Source organism: Microcebus murinus, chromosome 8 (assembly GCF_040939455.1).
Source record: "Microcebus murinus isolate Inina chromosome 8, M.murinus_Inina_mat1.0, whole genome shotgun sequence".
NCBI classification, from domain to species: domain Eukaryota; kingdom Metazoa; phylum Chordata; class Mammalia; order Primates; family Cheirogaleidae; genus Microcebus; species Microcebus murinus.
Genome location: NC_134111.1, coordinates 103,198,563 through 103,219,887, shown reverse-complemented (window position 1 = coordinate 103,219,887; position 21,325 = coordinate 103,198,563). Strand labels below are relative to the sequence as shown.

Genomic DNA, 21,325 nt, shown 5'->3' with positions numbered 1-21,325 from the left:
AATGCCAAAAAACAGACAAAGAAACAAAAAAACATGGCTTAAGCCGAAGCCTTGGGATTTGCCACAAAATAAACAAGTGCAAGTGCAGGTTCGCATAGAAAGGTGCACTTTCCACACTCCACCAGCACCATCCACCTAGAGGGGAATGACGTATGTGGAAAAAGTCCCACATGACGTGGCATCCACTGTGGACAGCTGCTCGTGGGAGGGAGCAGGAAGGGGTGTGGGGGCAGCTGGGTGACACCGTGGCTCTGGCCGTTCCCCAAGCCAGTGTCCCTCAAAACCACCCCCACAGCCATGGGCACATCCAAGCATTTTTGAGGCTCACAACGAGCATGTCTGCGAATTTCAAAGACAGAGGAGAGGCATGCCCCACAGGGAAGAACGCGGTTTTCAGGGACCTTATGGGAGGGTCGCTACTGAAGCAACTCTTGCCCAGCTCTCTGTCCCTCCCTGCTGGCAACGCCCGGTGGGGTCCCCCAGCCCCGACTTGCAGAACGGGCGGTAACATGCTGCAGGCTGCCGTATTAGACAGGCACACGACTGTGCAGCTGACAAAGAGAATGGCATCAGGACCCTGGAGCTGGACCATTTGCTGTGTGAAACCCGCTGGCATCATCAGAGGACCAAGAACTGGGGCTCAGGGTTGCCCTCGTGCTAGAATCTACAGCCGATCTGCAAAGACGGGGTTGCCCTTGACAGTCCACCGCTCCCCCCACGGACAGGAGCAAGCACGGCTAACTCCCGTAGGGGCGGTCAGTGTTTACCCCAGGTGCACCTGAAGAGTCCACAAAACACCAGGTAGCTGACGTCACGTTTAACTCGCTGGGAGAGACATCCTTTGTTCCCCAAATGGCAGATGACTGGGAATGGCCTTATGCCAGTTCATCAGAAATCAGAAAACTGGCCATTTTTAACATGTGAGCCATATTTAGGGAGGAGGGAGGCACGGCGAACCGCTTGCACGAGCCCCTCCTCCCTACGGTGTCCACACCCCGCACAGCCAGTGTCCCCACCGGCCCATTGCTGCTGCCCTTCGTGGTCACACACAGCCGGGCCCCAGCTCTGCCCGGCCACAGGCGCGGGGACACGGGCAGCCAGCACCAGCCCCTCCAGGGCTACGTCCAGCATGACCCTCTGGCCGTCATGTCACTTGACCCCTGGTGGTGCCTGCTGCCTCCCTCCCTCCTCACGACACTGACTCGATGCCTCTGAGGCCGACAGCCGCTCTGGCTCTGTCTGCCTCTCTCTGGTTGCTCCATCCTCATCTCTCCCCCGACTCTTCCTCCTGAATCTGCCCCTTACCCGGGTCCTGCAGGGTCCTGTCTTCTGCCTCTTTACTTTCTTGCAGGCACACCCCACGCCACCCACGGCTTCGCTTACGCCCCAGCGTGGACAGCTGCCTGCCGCGCCACCTCCTGCTCACTCCCGAGCTACGGTAGTTGCCACCTGCCTTTCCGTCTGGGCGCCTTGCAGATGCCCGTCCACGCTTCGCCCTGCATTCTCCTGCCAGCAAACGGCGCCCGCACTGGCCCAGCTACTCCAGCCAGGGCCCTGGGCGCCCACCTGAGTTCTTCCATCTTCCCACGTCTGGCCACAGCACTCCCGCCTCTCTCAAGTCCAGCCCTTTCCTCTGCACCCTCCCTGGGTGTCCTTGCCACCTTCCCAACAGGGGTGTGGAAGTCCCACCTCCCACCCCCTTGCAGGCCACTCTCCACGCGGCAGCCAGGGGCCTGTCACACACGGTACCTGTGACGTCATGTCCCTGCGCAAAAGCCACCCACGGCCGCCATACACCACTCAGATCACGTCCAAAATCCCTCCCGCAAGACTGGACCCAGACCCCCGTCCTCACCTTGCCTCATGTGAGCACCGCAGTTCCTGAAGCCCCTGTGCGCGACGCCCCTCCTCTGTCTGGACCCCCGGCCCTCCGCCCGGCCCACGTCTACTCCTCCCCTGGCCTCAGCCGAAGTCTTCCTCCCCACGGACGTCCTCCTCGCCGGCCACCTGCCCCGCGCAGAGAGCAAGGTCCCCTGCTGATGGCTCTCGGCAGCCGTGCTCTGCCGGGGACCCGGCGTGGAGGGTGCCTGCTCCCTGAGGAGGGCAGGGCCCGGCTGCGAGCACGTGCTCTCATGTGCTCTGTCTCCTCGGGGCCTGCCACGCACGTGGCTCGCAGGCGAGTGAAAGGGCGGCTGGGCTGAGGCGGAGGACGCACGTAAGGGGCCAGCGTGGGGCGAGGCTTACTGGGAAGTGGCAGGGGGCTTCGGTCCGGCTGTGGGGCCGCACCCGCGACACCAGCGCCCTCGGCCAAGGCCACGTGTCCACTCACGCCAGGGGGCCGGCAAACACCCGGAAACGCTCTGACCCCCACTGGGGGGCCGACCTGCAAGAGGGACGAGGGCCCCGCGGTTGGTGCTGGGGTTCGAGGCGTGGGGAGCCCGCGTATTACAGCAGAGCTCCCGGGAGGTATCCGTGGGGACCCAGGGATGCCAGGCCTGCGTATGTTCAGCTGCGTCAACGCTGAACTTGGCATCCTCCGCCGCCCCTGCCCCCACCGCACCCCGTCCCCTCCCTGCCGCCCCCACCGCAGCCCGTCCCCTCCCTGCCGCCCCCACCGCACCCCGTCCCCTCCCTGCCGCCCCCACCGCAGCCCGTCCCCTCCCTGCCGCCCCCACCGCACCCCGTCCCCTCCCTGCCGCCCCCACCGCACCCCGTCCCCTCCCTGCCGCCCCCACCGCACCCCGTCCCATCCCTGCCGCCCCCACCGCACCCCGTCCCCTCCCTGCCGCCCCCACCGCACCCCGTCCCCTCCCTGCCGCCCCCACCGCACCCCGTCCCCTCCCTGCCGCCCCCACCGCAGCCGGTCACGGAGCGCCGTGTGAACGCTCTCGCACGCTGTCCCCACTGTCACTGCTCACACCGGGTCCTGCCGCCGCTCGCCGGAACCGCTGCGGGAACTTCCCGTGTGGCTCAGGCCCCACCCCAGCCCCAGCCTTTATGGGCTATGGTCCGGGCACGGCAGCCCGTCACGCTGACGCCTTGCTTGGCGCTCGGCGCGGGCCTAGACGGTCCCGGCCCAGAACTGAAGGTGGACACGCGTGTGTGGAACACGCTGGAGCGACAGGACTCAGCTGTCCACGGAAAGCAAACGCGCTGAGGGCGGAAAGAGCTGCTGCGTCCCGGGCTCACCACTGCGCAGCGCACTGCGACACAGCTGAGACTGGCGCTCGCTCCGGGCGGCCTGGCTTCTGCTCCAGCGGAGAGAGGAGCAAGTGTTATCGAAGCGCCACCAGCTGCGATTTCCCCAACACGCCTTGAATTTCACTGGGATGCTCCGTCGTGTCTCGGCACCGGGGCTGAGAACCTCAGCCTGGCCGGTCCCAACCCCCTAGCATAACCCCCAAGCCCTGGACCGCCTCCTGCCTCCTCTCTGGCTCCAGCCCCTCTCGCGTGCGGTGACCCTGCAGCCCCGGGGGCCCTGCCCTCTGGGGCCTCCACGCCGGGGCGTGTGCTGCCGCCTGCCTTTCTGCCTTTGCCTGCCCCTTGCGAGTCCCCTTCCCTCTCTGGGCCTTGGCTCCCCCTGAGAAGTGAGGCCAATAACGCCCATGCCCAAGGGCTTGTCACGAGGACTAAGCGCTGCGTGGCACCTAGAGCAGCGACTGCCGCCCGGGAAGTACGGCGTCAGGCATTGCCGTAATGACACCTGTTCCTTCCCGTGTTCAGCCGGTGTCAACGCCCCAGCTTCCGGGGATACAGCAGTGAACAGAACGGGGAAATCGCTGCCCGCGGGGATGCAGGGTGAGGACGCTACAGGGGCAGAGTGACAAGAAATAAGACAACCGCAAGGTACGTCAGAGCCTGGGGCCACCGCGCAGCGGAACGCAGGGACGTGCGGCGTCAGACCTGGCGGCCAGGGAAGGCTCGATGGGGGGTGACGCTGGGGCGGGGACCCCGGGGATATGGGGACGGAGGTTAATCTGTGGGTCGGGCTGAAGAAATGAGAGGCCGGATGTGCTCCTGCTGTAGGCTCTGGGGGGCTGTCGTGCTGGCGGGGGGCCAGTCCCCACCCATGTGCCAGTCTGGGGCCCACGGGCTCGTGCCGGACACAGACAAGGCGTGTAACGAATGGACGCTTGTCATCTCCTTTGTCTCCTGAATTGTCAAACTCCGCCTTTTCCCCTCCACCCTGTACACCTGCCCACGTGACGTGGTCTCACGCTAAACAAACTGTCCTCCCAGCCTCCCCCGAACTGGCCTCCCTTCCCACCGCCCTCCTCTCCACCCTCACCCCGGACGGGACCTGCGACCTCCGGTCTGCCGCACGCCGCGGCCCCTGTGAGCCACGGGCTCGTGCCTGCCAAAGCAATCTCTGGACGCACGGCGGGGAAAAAAAAATCGCAGATGTTTCCCTTAATGGAGGCCCTAGTGTTTCTCAGATTCTGTGCTTCTAAGAAAGCTCTTACTTTGAAAACTTTTTGATAAAAACACACATCAAATGACTGCTCTGTCTTCTAACCCCATTCCGCCACACATCTGAAGTAAGATTCAGAAATTCAAACAAAAGAAGATAGTTTGAAGAAGCACCTCAAGATACCGGGAGACGAAACCCCCTCCCTGCCCGCAGGACAGGCCTCCGTGGAGGCCGAGGACAGACTCTGGGCCTCTCCCCAGCCCGCCTGCCGCTGAGCTGGCCTCGGAGCGGCGCTTCCCTTCCCTCCCTTCCCTGGGGAACCTCCCTCCTGTGGGGACGGCCAGCCCCCCTCGCTCTGCCTCTGCCTCCCAGGCTCTCGCCGAGCACAGCCCAGAGACTCCGCCTTGCTCTGGGCCTCCACGGACGTCCCTGTGCTCGCAGGCGAGGCACGAAGCTCCAAGACCCTCCGCGTAGCAGCCCCACTGGCTTCAGCTGGTTTACCTGCCCGAGCACCTGCTCCCTTACTCAGAACGGGGTCTCCAGCCACCCCCTGGCACCGTCCCGCCCACCTGCAGGACCCACTCCCGGGTCAGCCCACATGACGCCTGCTCGGAGCCACACCCCATGGGCCCCGATGGGCCTTCTGCACGGCGCCCAGGCCGCATGGTCACCAGGCCACCGCGTGCCCGTGGGCTGTGGGCTCCAGGACAGCTGACCGACCGCGTCACCCGTGTTTGCTTCCCGAGAGCACCTAGCCTGCGGCCGGGACCTCTCACCTCGTGTGAACGAGAGTTCCTTCCCTCCCAAACTCCGCGTAACAAAAAACTTGAATGGGAAAGTGCACTGAATGTCCCCAGCACTGTGCTCAGGGCTGGGGCTTAAAGAATGAAGAGCAAGTGCCTGCCCTCACGGAGGGGACCAACTTCCTCTAAGGGGAGGCAGTATGACGCGCCGGACGGCAGAAAGCGTGAAATAAACAGGGTTGAGGCCGGGCGCGGTGGCTCACGCCTGTAATCCTAGCTCTCTGGGAGGCTGAGGCGGGCGGATTGCTCAAGGTCAGGAGTTCAAAACCAGCCTCAGCAAGAGCAAGACCCCGTCTCTACTATAAATAGAAAGAAATTAATTGGCCAACTGATATGTATATAAAAAATTAGCCGGGCATGGTGGCGCATGCCTGTAGTCCCAGCTACTCGGGAGGCTGAGGCAGAAGGATTGGTCGAGCCCAGGAGTTTGAGGTTGCTGTGAGCTAGGCTGACGCCACGGCACTCACTCTAGCCTGGGCAACAGAGCGAGACTCTGTCTCAAAAATAAATAAATAAATAAATAAACAGGGTTGCTCCAAAGAGCAAAGCAGTAACCACGAACTTTATCGGTTCAATCCAACGCTTCGGCGTGCAATGAATTTAAGACTTAAAAAAAAAAAAAAAGATTCTGACGTCATTTGATGGCAAAACCCAGAACACATGATTTTGAAATTAAAAAAAAAAAAAAAAAAACCACGAAAAGCAGAATCTTCGGGCGGGAGTGAACCAACTGTACCCTGTTTTCATGGAACAACAAACAAAGCAACCACCGATCACACAGAAGGTTGCTTCCCAGACACGGCGTGGGGTGCGGGTGTCGGGGTGCAGTCGCCACGCATCAGGATGCCGGGGCACGAGCGAGACCCGCACGAACGCACGGCACAGGCGAGGCTCGCGGGCAGGCCACTGTGTCGCCATAAAACGCAAACAAGAATACTTTCATGCCCTAAAAGGCGTTAACCCTGATCTGCCACAGGAGACAGACGTGGGGCCGCAGCAGTGCGGGCCGGGTGGGGCCGTCCCTCTCCCGCCCGGAGCCCGGTCCCGTGCCGCCGGCAGCCGTGCACTCACTCTGGCTCTCGCAGTCCACGCAGTGGGAGTTCCCGCGGATGTTCCGGATCGACTGCAGGGCCATGGCCTCACTCTGGCTGGTCAGTCGGGACTGCGCATAGAGCAAGACACACAAAGGTGAGGTCCCAGGACCCCGGGGGAAACGCACACAGCTGCCGGTGGCGTCAGGGGACAATCACACAGGCCGTGAGCGCAGGTAGGACGAGGGCAGTCCTCGATCGCGCCCCTCTCCTGCCGTCTTCAGGGCGGAGCGTAACCGAGGGAGACCTCGTCAGGCACCGGCGACGTCCTGTGTTGGGAACTATCAGCTGAGATGGACTCTGCCAGGAATGAGCAGGGAGGAAGGTTCCGGATGATTTGTGAATGAACGGAGGACCCACCGCCACCTGGGGAAGGTGGTCGGTTCACGTCCCCTTTCTGCCACGCGTCCACTGGGTATGAAGATTAAAGAATGAGAAAGGAATAATCTGTTTATAAGCTAAGGGTCAGGGCTCAATCAGCAATGCAAGACACAGCTCATGGCTCCTCGTCTGAAAACCCTACCCGCACCACACATCTCGGCCCCGATAGTCGCTTTTCATCGGATGACTGTCTCGGTTGCCACAGCAACAGAGTCATTCGTGGGAGCGGGGACAGGGGCACTGATTCTTAAACTTATACTTTATGGTCTTTAAGAAGGATTTTAGCACTCTGGGACCCCGAGGAGGGAGGATCGCTCAAGGTCAGGAATTCAAAACCTGCCTGAGCAAGAGCGAGACCCCGTGTCTACTAAAAATAGAAACGAATCAATTGGCCAACTAAAAACATATAGAAAAAATTAACCGGGCATGGTGGCGCATGCCTGTAGTCCCAGCTACTTGGGAGGCTGAGGCAGAAGGATTGTTTGAGCCCAGGAGTTTGAGGTTGCTGTGAGCTAGGCTGACGCCACGGCACTCACTCTAGCCTGGGCAACACAGTGAGACTCTATCTCAAAAAAAAAAAAAAGAAGAAGGATTTTAAAAGTACTTGCTTATTGCAGCAGGTTTAGAAAACAAAGAGAGGGAAAAAGAACATAAAAATTTAAAAACTAGGATATGGCCATCTCTAGTTGAACATTATTAAAATTTTGATGTCTATTCTTTTAGCCTTTTTTCTAAAGCACATTTACACACATACGTGTATTTTTAAAAAGCCAGCCTGACATATATTGCTGCTTGGGAATCTGCCCTTTTCGTCTAACGATTATCTGTTTATCACTCAATGCCATCACAGTGTCTGGCCTCAGCATTTTAAATAGCTGCATAGTATTCCATTTAGTGACGACCTACTGGCCAAGCTCTCTGACGGGCATTTAGGTGGCTTCCAATTTCCCTCTATCATAAATAGTGCTGTAAGGAACATCCTTACTGCTATACTTTCACACATGTTCATGATTATTTTATTTTTTTTGAGACAGAGTCTCACTTTGTTGCCCAGGCTAGAGTGAGTGCCATGGCATCAGCCTAGCTCACAGCAACCTCAAACTCCTGGGCTCAAGCCATCCTCCTGCCTCAGCCTCCCGAGTAGCTGGGACTACAGACATGCGCCACCATGCCCGGCTCATTTTTTTAAATATATATATATGTTAGTTGGCCAAGTAATTTCTTTCTATTTATAGTAGAGACGGGGTCTCGCTCTTGCTCAGGCTGGTTTCGAACGCCTGCCCTTGAGCAATCCGCCCGCCTTGGCCTCCCAGAGAGCTAGGATTACAGGCGTGAGCCACCGCGCCCGGCCCACATTCACGATTATTTACTAAGGATGGATCCTTGGAAGGAGAGGAGCTAGGTGAAAGGATATGTACAGTTTTTAAGGCTTATGTATTAAATATGCATTTAATATTATGATCAAAACAAAAATTGATCAATTTCAGAGGACACTTAGAATAAGCTTGATTTTTATGCAAGAATTCTTCATAAACTGAAACCATCTCATCAAATTATTTGATGTGAAGCAATTTATTGTTTACTACATAGTAGCACATTTCTTAATTACTACTGTCTACTTAGCATCATGCATTATTGGCTTTTAATTCCCTTTAGTCAGATACCCAGGTATTCAAAGTATCTTTGACAATGTATACTGGTCTGGAGTGCACTCGTGTGTACACGCACACATGCACACACAGAGGGCTATGTCTGTCTGCTCCATCTCTGCCCTGCGTACCTGTGTAACTTCTGTGGTTGGCCGGTTGGTTGGTCTGTCTATCTAGGTCTATACCCGCTATCAATTCTGAATTATCCACAGGCAGCTGAAATACCGTTGAGCTGGCCCTCAACTGAGCCCGTGTTCTGCCTTCCTGGGGGACAGTATTTAGGTGCTTTACGCCCTCGCACCTGTCAGCAGGTGCCCAGGGTGACCAGGTGTCCCAGGAGCAGTACCCGGTCGCACACTTGTCTAGTGAGAGCCCAGGGTTGGCATTTGAAGGTGGCATTCGTAAGTGTTTGCATCAGCTCAGACCGGAGCTGGGAACAGGCCGGCAAAGGTGAGGAGTGGGAAAGTCTGGCGCCGTCCCAGGTCATCCTCGGTAGGCCCAGGTGGCCTTGGTTCAGTCTGGCGTGAGAGACTGTGGTTTACCAGTAGTCTGTTCAGCCACATGTGGCCCCCGCCCCCTTCAGAGTGAGGTCCCGGCTTTGATGACGGCTCGTGTTACTGCTTCCCACAGACAGGGAGCCCCAAAAGGCCCCATGCTCGCCTTAGGAGCCACGGCCTGGCAGTGTGGGGACGTGACCCCATGAAGCCGGGGTGCTCGGAACGAAAGGCAGTGGCGCCCCCACCTTGGGTATAAAACATCTTTTAAAAAGGGAAGCAAATTACATTATAATAATGACGACTGTGGTCTGGTTTACCCTGGTTAAAGAGGGTAATAAAATAAGACACTCTATCTTTCTGAAAGACAGACCCCCTTCTTAATGACAAGGCTGAACATAAATCATTGGCAGAAATTTCTTTAAACGGCTACAAATGAAATTTCAAGTTGGTGGGTGACGTCCTTTCCCTTGGTTTCTAGCTGGAAAAACCAAAATGTTCTCCAGAAGTCTAAACTGTCCCAGCAAAAATTAAAAACATGCAAGCATTAAAATAATAAAATTGAAGGAATCCCTGAAGGGAAAAATGATTTTTGTATAAGGAATATCACTGGGCAGTAGCCTAGAAAATGCAGGATAAAAATCTTTTTTTTTTTTTTTTTTTGGCTAAACAACTGCAAAAGAATTATTAATACCTCTAATTATCAAGTAAAACATATGAGGCTTTGTCGGTAGTTTAGAAAATGTAAGTTTATCTTCCCCGAACTCCCTGTGTGCTCACACACGGGCATCTCTTTTTTTCATTGAAGTGTCTGCCAAGAGCAGGTTTTCCAACGTGGCACGGATTTGAATTTGGGGCATTTATGAGAACTGTTCGTAACAGTGCATCTTTTAAGTCTTAATATCTTTTCCTGAGTGTATCCTGTCCAGTACAAAAATAAATGCAGACACATAAGACACACTTTTGTGTCTTATGTGATGATGGAATTTTGCAGAAGATTCCATCATCTGCAACCAAAGGCCAGTGCTTTCTGTCTGGGATTAGCTGAGCGAGACCTCACAGTAAGTAGAGACTTAACGTGGGCTGTCCTGCCGTGGTCCAGCCAGGAGACTCACGTAGGAGGCGGGATGCACGCAGACACAGAACGTCGTGTATCTTTCCAATTACTGCGCTTTCTCTCGCAGAGAACAGCAGGGTCTTACCGTTCCCGCACACGCATCGTGTACGTTCCCCTCCAGAGGTGTCACTGGGGTCCCCACTCCCTTCCCGCGACCCGGGGGTGGGGGGGCTCACCTTGTTCTTGCTGCTCTCGCAGGACTGCAGGCTGGCTAGGATCTGGCTCTCGATGGCCTGGACCCACGCGTCCCGCTCTTCATAGGTGGTGGCTTCGAAGTGCCACGTCTGGCCGGTGAGGGACACGATGATAAACTCAAAGTTTTCTTCTTGTTCTGAAACACAGAGTGGTGGGGACGAAGAGATTAGCTCTGCTGAGGTGGCAGCCCCTCTGCCGGTCCTGTGCCCTTGGGTTCGGCCGCACCTGCACGGGGCCGGCGGCACACGCGGGACCGGACGCCTACGGCAGCAGAGATCCGAACCCACACCCCTCCCTAATGCTCCTGAAGCCACCACGGCTCAGCCAGGTTTCAATCGACGCTCAGGGACCAAGGGAAAATGACAGTCAGCACGTGGTGTGTCTCTGTGTTGGCCACAGACAAAGCAACTCAGGAGAACAGCTTTGCGACTCAGAGCTGCCCACCCTCATCTGTGGGACGAAGAGTGAGTGAGTGGGTGCTGCTCATCTCGGATGCAGCGCCGACTTCCCTCTACGTGCCTGCGGGCAGGTCCACAGGTGCACCGAGGCACACACGATGCCGGAAGGTCTCTGTTTTTACGGTGGAGGAGGACCTGTTACAGTAGGAAAGCTCCGATTCCCACAATATTCACATAAAGACAGCGCAGGGGATCTCCCCAGACCCAGAAGGGCCTGGACCGAGATTTGCAGGCCCCACACTCGGCAGCTGCTATGGTAGAACCATCTGGAACGGGAGGAGAGGGACTAGGGTTTACATCCCACGGCGCCACTGGCCACGTCTGAGTCTTTGGACAAGACCCTCGACTCGTGCTCCTTGCCCATGACATGGAGGAAAAGGCACCTGTTTCATAGTGCTTTCCTCTAGCTAAACCAAGTGTGTGACTCACGCCGCCATGGGGCCTGGAACGAGGAAGACACCCCGTAAGTGTACGACGGGCTTTGTCCTCCATTCCCGTCTCCACTCCCAGCCCCCAGCTCCTGCCACTTACAGAAACCCTAACCAGTTACAGATCACCTTCGAGACGTCTTACGCTGGCTTCTGGGTGCATCCCACTTGATTGGCAGTTTCCCGGCACTGGCCTGTGACTCGGGATCACCTGTCGGCCAACTGTTACTCGTAATGACAATCATCTTGCCCCCCATTTTACTCATGATCTCACTCATCTGCAACCTCCCTCTGGCTCCCGTCTTCAGCACTAACCTCTGATCTGCCAGGCCCCGCGCCCCAGCCCAGCTTCCGCGCGCCACGTTCCCCTGCCCGGGGCCGGCTCTCCGGAGGCCCTTACTCGACACGTGCTCCGTGGCCTCGGACGCCAGGATGCTCTCTAGTCCCATCTCCCGCTTCTGTCTCCGAGGCAGCCGCAGCCCTCTCCTGCCATCCTCTGCTCGTTCCCTTTAGTCCCGCTAGACACACAGCCCCCCAGCCCCTGGCTGAGAGAGACCTTGTCCACCGGATCCCACGGATGCTGCCAGGCCCGGGGAGTGCGGACAGCGCCCGAGAACGGATGCTCACGTCCTTCCTAGTGCACCGTTTCCGTAAGTAACCACCGCTGATCACCACGGACACAGGCCGTGCCGCCTCCCTGTGAAATCTTAACATACCCTGAAAGCAGTGGTCCAGCCAACCACCGGTTTCCATGGAGGACTGGTTGCAGGACCTCCCCAGATGCCCAAGTTCACGGATGCTCAAGTCCCTGCTATAAAACGGTGTGATATTTGCATATAACCTACGCAGGTCTTCCTGTACGCTTGAAATCGTCTCTACTTATAATACCTAACACAACGTGAATGCTATGTAAATAGGTGTTATACGATATTTTTATTTGTATTGTTATTATTATTTAAATTTTTTTTGAATATTTCAGATCCACAGTTGGTTAGATTTGAGGATGTGGAGCTGCAGATACGGAGGACCGAGTGTGTTGTGTTTTGTGTCAAGCGAGCCCTGTGGCTCCTTTGGAATTTAACTGCCTGCTGAGTTGGACCTAAGCGTGTGGAGCCTGCTCTGAACAGCGCCCACAAGGTGGGGCAGACGGCATGCCCACTCGCAAAGCCTTTGGCTTCTCCTCCAACACGGAAAATGCCGTCTCTGCCGAGAGGGTCCTTGGCCCCACACCCTTCCCCAGGTCTACACGTCTCAGCCACCACGCAGGGGCTCTTCGGGGACTGCGGGAATGTGCTGCGGTGCATGCACTGGTGGGGGGCAGGTCAGGCCCCCCTGAAGCCCTGGGCTCTGTCTGTGGCCCCGCCTGTGGTGTCTGGGCCGAGGCCGAATCTCTGAAAGGGGCCGGCCAGGCGCGCCCCATGGACCCCGAGAGGAGCCTTCGGAGCACGTGCTCAGCCCGCCTGCAGGTGTGTGTGGGCCCTGGGTGCTCTGAACCCCCCCCTGCCTCCTGACTCTGGAGAGTGGGGATAAGAGGTCAGAGAGTGAGGATTTATCAGGAGTTTCACTGCAACCTATTGAGCTCTTGAGTTTAGAGAACAAATGGCCTCTGTATTTAAGCAGAAGCACAAGCTCCACCTGCCGTGGAAAGGAAGGTGGGGGTGGAGGTGGTGTCTGTGGGCCCCTCCCCCACCCCTAGTAATGCCCTTGGACAGTCGGGGACTTGTTGGGCTTTTCATAAAAAAAAGAAGTCCCTGTGACTTTCACATAGGTCTCTCCACGGCTGACCTACAATTACACCTGCAGTTACCGGCTGAGCCGCTGCACCTGTGGTTTAAGAGGTCCGCCTTCTTGATGCACGGGCTTTTATGTCCTAATGCTATGAATTACAACCTTTTCCGCATGGATTCTTGTAAGACAGTGCCCCAATTCATGTATTTTATGCAAAACCATCCTAGGGAACTGGTAGGTGAGGCAGGAAAGAACCACTCAATTCACAGTCAGACCATAAGGAAAACTCGGTAATTTGTGGGTACAACGTGGCGCTTTTTCACCAAGAGACCTACTGAACAGGCTCCCACTTTTTAAAATCTGTGAAATTCAAATGCACATGTCAAAGTTCCCTCTGATCAGGATTTATTGGACCTTCTAGTGAAGAAAGTTACGACAATTAGCTTTCCTGTTAAATTCCTGCACAACTGGTTCACCATAGACCCTCCCTGTTCAAACATCTGGCCAGTCGCGAGCTACAATCTCGGAACTAAAGGGGAAGAGCGGCATTCACTTTGCACGGGCACAGGCTCAGGCCCTGGTCCTAGGCCGCCCTCCCCACGTTCCAGGCACTGGCCGGGTGGAAGGGGTTCCAGCATGCAGGAGACAGTCTGTGCTCCCTAAATGCCTCCACGTGGTGGGGACAGGCACACACGTACACGCGGATGAGGGAACACAGAGCGATGAACACAGCGATGGAGATCTGAATAAAGTGCCCGAATAAAGTATTTTTGGCCCTGTTCCAATGCAGTAGCTGCTACTGGGCATCTTCCACTGTGATACTCTCAGTATTTCACGCAAAGACAAAACTTTCAAATTAAATTGCTAAAGTACAGTTTGGCTTTACCCTATTAATTATGCAAACAAAATTTTCCTATGCATGCCAAATCTACTTAACAGAACAAATACATTTAACTGTTCATTGGAACATCGGAATCCATTTCTTGCAAGTATACCACCCTACAATATCTACTCTACAGCTTTACCACACACCTCAAAATCTATCCCACCACCTGGCTTCTCCTTATACTTGACACAAATCCCCTTTTCTAGTAACTTCCGTGTCCACTAAACATTTCTGTCTCTCAGTTCCTGTGCCGTTTCTTCCCCCGTATATCTCTGCTTCCTTTGCCTGGTCCCCGAAGAACACCTTCTTGAGACCTGGATAGGGCAAACGACTTCCTCACTCTATCCCAAACTCAACGGCCCCTTCTACAGACTTCCTGGCCTCATTCTGTCCTTGAGAGGTCACCTGTCTTCACCTGTCACTGGCACAGCCTGCACAGCAGGGACATGCACTGGTGCATGCCACTCTCCTCTGATACTTGCCCCACTATCCATCCTATTGGAATCTCACTTTGGGAGATGACAGAGGAGTTACCAGCTGGGGCCCGTGGCCTTTTCTCTGTTTTCTTCCTCGCTGGTCCCCTCCTCTCTAGAATGTCTGACACTAATGATCACTGCTATCTTGCAACTCTTCCCCTCTTGGTCCTCTGAGCTGCTCAGTCTCCTTGAATTCTCACCTGAAGTGAGCAAGGCATTTGTCAGGGCGAACAAGAGGGATGTGAGTAGAGTCACACGGATCTACAACTCACTGAAGTTTCCTTCCAGAGGGTACCAGGCACCACAACCCAGAAGGAGGTTGTAGTGAGTGGCATACCACGGGACTTTCACCTCTGCCTTGTCTTGTTCCACATTTCAATGAATGACTTGGATAAAGACATGCAGTCAGCTTACCAAATCTTGACAGGAGGGAATCTGGGGAGGAGAGCAGCTAAACTAGGGTTTCCTCTCCTGGGTCTAAAGAGAGAAGGACCTCAGAGCCGGGCTGAGAACTCAGGTGGGGAAACACATCGCACGTGGCTGAAATTCCTCCACTTGGACCCCAGTGGCAAGTGAGGTTTGGGGAGACGCTGCTTGCCAGCTGCAAACGTGAAAAGGCTGGGCAGCCACAGCGCAAAGCAAGACCAACGCGGGGCTCTCGGTGAAAGTGACAGCCACCAGTGTCACTGACAATGAGGGGGAGGAGTTCGGGGAGCACCAAGGGAGAGCACTGCCAGGGAGATCTCGCCAGAGCCACATGAGCTCTGCCTGCCAGCAGGGTGACGGCACCTGTTCTTGGAGCCCTGGGGGGGGTCAACCCTGGTCAGAAAAAAAGACGGGGGCTCACAGGTGGAAGATTCTGCCCACTCACAACTATCCACTGGTGGAACTTTTGGGTTCTGCCCTCCTGTAGGTTTCAAACCCTTGTCACTTGGCCCTTGCAAGGGAGATGGCTGGGCATTCAGCATCTCAGAGATGACCAGCAGGGCTCTTCCGACTCCGAGATTCTGCGGAAGTGCCGCAAGGTAGTTCTCAACTCCTCTGTGCAGGGGGCAGCTGTGAGCAGCTGCAGGGGCTGCTTCTCGAGTATTCCCAGGCCCGCTCCAGGCTCCAGGAGAATGAGGATCAATTAGCAACGTCTGCCAGAGGGCGAGGAGGGGGCTGCGGGCACCTGCCACCTGCTCACTCAGCTCAGCCACAGTTTCCTTTCCAGCTTTCTAATCGCCGCTGCCTTTCCCCTCCCTGCTCCTCTTCATGCGGACTTTAGTAAGGGGAGCCTCCAAGTTCAGTTCCTGGTCCTCCCTACACCCTCACCCCTTCTTGGGGCTCCATTTACTTCCACAGCTTAGCCGGTCACTTCCACATGTACAATTCTCAAATCTGCACCTCCAATCCAAACATCTCGTCATTTTGGGATTTTAAAATGTCTATAGATATTCCTCAAATATTTTGTACTCCTCATGTCAAATTTAATAGGCATAAAATAGATTTGCCGTGATTTTCAAATGTTACTCTTTGGGTTCCCTATTTCTGCTAATGGTCTCAATGCATTTTCTCATCATAAAATCTCAAAATCACCCGGATTCCACCCTCTCCCTCTTCCTACCGCCATCTGATCGGTCACAACACGGCTCAGCAGTATCCCCCAGTGCGTACCTCTCTCCCGACTTCCTTCTGCTTTCAGCCCTCGCCTGTTCCGCTGGCTCCGGCCCAGCCCTGATGCTCCCTGGGTTTGCCTGTAACAAGTCTGTGCCGTCACCCCCTCACCCACACCCCAGCTCTTCTGCGGCGTCCCCAGGGCCCGGCTTTCCTTCCAGCCTGCCTGCCTCACAGTACGGCCTCCACAGTGGGGAATAACCGCCAAGCCTCAAGCCCGACCTTCTCCTCCTCCTTCCCCAAACCAAATCCATGAGCTTAAACTGGGACTGCGAGCCCTGAGTGCTGCACACCTGCACCAGTGAGGGCTGCTCCCAGGGGCAAGCACCTTCGGCGGCACAACGAATAAGGCCACAATAAGAGTGGGAGCAAGCCTAGGAGTCCTGCACCCGGCCCTGGAGAAGAGGAGGAGGGGCCCAGGTGCGCAGACCCTCCCCCGGCCCCCGGCTCCTGGCGCCTTCTCTAAGGTTTCCCAAGGACAAAGATCAACCACCTGTGAACTCAAAACCAGAGACCACCAGACACACAGCAGACAGGACAACAGATTTAGATCCAAAGTAGTACCGATACAGAATTCAAAATAACTGTGTATGCAATGTTTTTAAAAACAGAAAATGTAATCTCCTAAATTTGCAAGCAATAGGAGACCTTTGAGCGACCGGGCAGATTGGGAAAAAAGGAAGGTCTCTGGGAAATATAAATTACAGCTGTTTAAAAAACAAATCAAAACCCGCCATGGAGGGGTTAGAAGAGGAGCTGGGCACAGAACCGGTGAGCTGTCACATGGGCATGGAGAGATCTGGAGAAGTGACAAGGAGGGCGGGCGCTGTGACAGACAAATGCCTCCCCGTGCAGAAGAGCTGGAAGGTGCAACATACGTCTAACTGCCCGAGGGCACAGAATTTTACAGGACTGCTGAAAAGACACAGGGTTACAGACGTAGGAAGTGCATTCTTTACCCGGACAGATGACAATGAAGAAAACCACACCAAAAGTTTACAAAACTATAGAAAACCAAAGACAGAGACAATCTCAGGACTAGCCAGCAAGAAAAGACAGACTGCCCTTAAACAAGTATTAGTAAGGAATGACAGACTCATTAAAAGTAACAATCAGAGCCGTAAGGCTGGGGAATAATGTCCTCAAGAGAAAATAACATCAGCCAGCACTGAGATCCAGGGAAAAAAAACTCTCTTTCAAAACCTAGAGTGGAATAAAGATATTTTCATGCAAAAGGATCAAACGCGCTTATTACTAATAGACCTTCACTAGAGGAACTGCTACACTTTACACTTCAGGAAGATCCTAGGGTTTGAGAGAGCAGGGTTGGTGAGCAAATGAACTGATAAGCATACAGATAAACTAAAGAAATGTTATATTAACTACAACTTCTAATAATGATGTCTAACATGTGGAAGGTACAAAGTGCGAGAATGTTAAGATGTCCCACGGGCCCTGCTCTGTTTCCTGGGGGGAGGTAGGAACTAACTCACGTTAGGAATGCCCTAACCTCTACCAGAAAACAAGCAGAGTGCGCAGTTTCCCACCTAGAAGAGGAAAAAAGATTAATAAAGAAAAGAAACATGATTAAAATTTCCTAGCCAATTAGGAATAGACGGAAACTCCCTTACCCTGGACAAAGAGGGCTCTATCCCCTAAACCCCGTAGCACCCTTATTCTTAAGGGTGCGAGGCTGGAAGCACTCCTGTGAACACGCAGTTGCAGGGTGCTTAAGACAAGAATACCCACTGTGACTGCCTCCTTTCCATGCTGCTAGCCAGGGACAGGGAGGAGGGGAGACGGAGCCCTGAGCACTCGGCGCACAGGCAGGCCCCGGCAGGGCTGCCCCCTCAGCCTGCTTTTGGATTCCAGGCCCTGAAATCCAAGACAAGGGGCTGGGCAGCCGGGACTGGCTTCCCGAGCAAGGCCCAACAGCCAAGCGCAGAGCCCGGCTGCGGTCACTCTGCACCGACGTTGCCAAGTGGCGTCCGCCTACGCCAGGGCCACCTGCGATCCAGGACACTGTCTCTACGTGGATTATTTTTAGGGCGGGGAGAGAGCATGTGAACACCCGTGGTTAGAGTTTCAGACCTGAATTCTACCTGTCACATGACTATTCTCTGCCTCCGCCCAGATTAAAAAACAGCTAAGCACAAGGATCACAGAGCCACGGCGTATTTGGTCATGCCACATACGCCTTCCACGAAGCAGTGATTCACTTCTTTGTAACAAATCTGCTGCACGGCGTAACAGGCACACAGAACAATGCCGCTGGGTCCCCATTCTGCGTCAGGGACGAGGCCAGAACTTTACAGGTGTCACCTTCTCTAATTATTATTTATTTCTTTTAGCTTAAAGTGGCAAGGAGCCTTCTTCCTCTAATTCCTAAAAATAGACAAACCCTTAAAAAGGAGCTCTCCTAGGCCGGGCGCGGTGGCTCACGCCTGTAATCCTAGCTCTTGGGAGGCCGAGGCGGGCGGATTGCTCAAAGTCAGGAGTTCAAAACCAGCCTGAGCAAGAGCGAGACCCCGTCTCTACTATAAATAGAAAGAAATTAATTGGCCAACTGATATATATATGTAAAAAATTAGATGGGCATGGTAGCACATGCCTGTAGTCCCAGCTACTCGGGAGGCTGAGGCAGAAGAATCGCTGGAGCCCAGGAGTTTGAGGTTGCTGTGAGCTAAGCTGATGCCATGGCACTCACTCTAGCCTGGGCAACAAAGTGAGACTCTGTCTCAAAAAAAAAAAAAAAAAAAAAAAAAGGAGCTCTCCTAGGGGGTGGAGCGGGAGCCGGAGGGTTTCCTGGTGGCCTTCCTGCTACTTCCCCCAACTCCTCGAGTCAGAGCAACGCTGGGTCTTTCGAAAGCAGTTTCCCCAGAAATCCGTCACCTGCCAGTCACTGGTGTCCTGATCTAACTGCTGTCAGGCCACCCGGTCAGGCCAGCCTGGAGAACTGTGGGGGGCACAGAGCACGGGTGTGCTGGTCACGAGCTGGGGACTTCCCAGGTGCCATGTGCCGGGGCGTCTGGCTCCCTGGCCAGTGACTGGCCAGCATGGGGGCACGGATGGGCCCATCTACGCCCGGCCAATCCGAGTACGTGATGCTCCCGCTCTTTTCAGATCCGGTGGGGGACATGTGCTCCACGTGTCTTTATCCAGGTTTCACCTATGAGTCGGGGCCACAGAGCCCCTTCCCCTCTTATCTGGGACCTGCCAGGACGTGGCCCACAGGTGCAGGTGGCTTTGCCCACAGCATGGGAAGGAAAACCCACAGCATGGGAAGGAAAACGCTGCTGACCAGCACTGCAGAGCCAGACGGGGAAGTGCCAGCCCCCTGGGTGCAGGTGTCCCTGTTGCCAGTCCGCCCCACCCATCCTGCAGTTGGTTCCATGAGACAACCTGTTCTCCCCTTTACACTGGGTTCCTGCCACTACTACACCCAGTCCTGACTAGTGCAGAGAAGAACACCTACCCTCGTGGGTATCTGCTAGGTGCTGCTCTGGTCACCTTCTTAGGTCAACACCTGGCAAATATACACCTTTAACCTGTGTTCACACTCCTGTATGTTGCAGTGACTGCTCCCTCTCATTAAATAAACAGTGAACAGATTTCTGGACCCAAATGTTTTCCCTTCCTCCATGTGGGGAGAACATTAACACGCTCCTCCTAATGTTCAAAGAAGGATTTTTACCAGATGACAGAGCCTCATTCAAATCACCAGTGGCCCAGAGGAGCGAAGCACATTAGGAAGTGATACTCTGATGATATTTTAGTTATCAGCAACTAGATAAAAAAAATGATAAAAACAGTAATTGGCAGTGGGGGGCCATCGGTCAGAGAGACAGAGCCGGGCACCACTCTTCACCGTCACCCTCGGTTAAAACGTGCGGAGCGAGCGCCCGAACAGCCAGGGCGTACCACGCTGGGGCCTCGTCTCAAGTGCTGTCATTTCACTAACACAAACCCACCATTAGCGACAATTGTAGTGGCTTATATTTAATTCATTCTGTAAAAACAGAGCTCAGGTTGTAGAAATTCCTGACGGTGTGGATAGTAAAAGCGTGTTCTTAGTTTCAGATACACACACACACAGGAAAATTAGTCCCTGGCTCATGAAAAATCAAAACGCCACCACGCCCCAAAGCCCGATGTAGCAGGCGCGGTGTTGTTTCGCAGTGCGACATTCCAGGGCTTAGCTGTTTAATAAAGTTTTGTGATTGGGCTCACAGGGATTTAAACAGTTTTCTGTGTTTAACGGTTAGCTGTGGAAAGGTCCACTATAATAGTATTTTAGCACCATGAACCTGTCGAAATCAACCTGCCCAATTACTCCAAACGACATTAATAACACCGGATATTACACTAATTGTGTCCAGTTTCTATGCAGACGAGGCCCCATGGGGCTAATTTTGCCTCCTCAGGGGCAAGCAACTCAGCCATCAGACTGATTTCACAAGGAATCCCTCCTCATTACACAAGTCTGGGCTGTCAAACTTTTTTTCCCCTTAAAGGTTAATGGGCCAATCAGTCATCAATTATTTTTTGCGGAATCCTAGCAGACAAAGGGTTAAAGGGCTAAAAGCAGCTGAAAGCGGTTTTGCATTTGGAAGTCGACACCTGGCAAGGATGCACTTGGGGGTGTGGGTGAGGGGAGGAGAGGGGAACAGAGGGACATACATGTCTCGGGGAGGGGACACGATCTAGGTCCTTGTCCCAGACTAAGATGCAGAATGGCTCAAAACTGTGTGTGCAGGTGTGATGGGCATGATGCCGCCGGGATCCGGGTCTCTTCCGCACTGAGAAAGGCTCAGAAGGATGCAGAGGTCGTTTGCTCCAAGTTCTTCACTGCCTCCAAGAGTCTGAGTCCTGGAGAGAGAGGTGACTCTCCCAGGGTCCCCTCCAGCACAGAATCCAGCCCCCTAATGCCCAGCCGCTGTTCTATCCACGAGGCTAAGGTGTCCTTCCTGACATAGTTCATGACAAACACAGGATGAAAATGAGATGTGCCACTGAAACTCTGCGGAGATGGCAATTTTCATGTGGGCCAAGGCCACGTTCACTGCAGACTGCGCCCATAGGAGTCCGGACTCCACGCCTGGCTTCCAGACGCACCACTGAAAAATGATCGGACAATAAAACAGCCAAGACCCACAGGGAAAATGACCCTCCTCTCTGCTCTTGACTTCTGTTGTATAAGAATTGGGACTTTTGCTGGGTGTGGTGGCTCACGCCTGTAATCCTAGCACTCTGGGAGGCCAAGGCAGGAGGATCGCTCAAGGTCAGGAGTTCGAGAATGGGGACTTTTGTTTTAGGATATACCACAATACCCTAATACCTTACTAGACTCTTACCTTTGACTAAGGTGCGCCTCCCTCCCCAGACCCATTAACAAGCAAGTGTTAGTGAGGACTTTTCTCAGTTTCTGTCTGAACTGGGGCTCCCATTTTCGGGCTTCTCTCTCTAGGAACCTACTTCCTGCTCTGCCATCTGCCGCCTGGAGCCCATGAGCAGGCCGTTCCAGCTTTCTGGTCTCAGCTCTACCTGCAGGG

General features: G+C 54.7%; 1 protein-coding gene across 7 annotated transcripts in view; it reads right to left on the bottom strand.

Annotated features, from left to right (window-relative positions):
* Positions 1 to 21,325, bottom strand: part of AGAP1 (ArfGAP with GTPase domain, ankyrin repeat and PH domain 1) — a 535,764-nt gene that overhangs the window by 63,888 nt on the left and 450,551 nt on the right. For all 7 annotated transcript variants that reach the window (XM_020288104.2, XM_020288106.2, XM_020288109.2 and 4 more), the window contains 2 exons: positions 10,123 to 10,277; positions 6,286 to 6,376 (listed from right to left, as the gene is read on the bottom strand). In XM_020288104.2, coding sequence (XP_020143693.1) covers positions 6,286 to 6,376; positions 10,123 to 10,277 — 246 coding nt within the window. The remainder of the gene's footprint in view (positions 1 to 6,285; positions 6,377 to 10,122; positions 10,278 to 21,325) is intronic.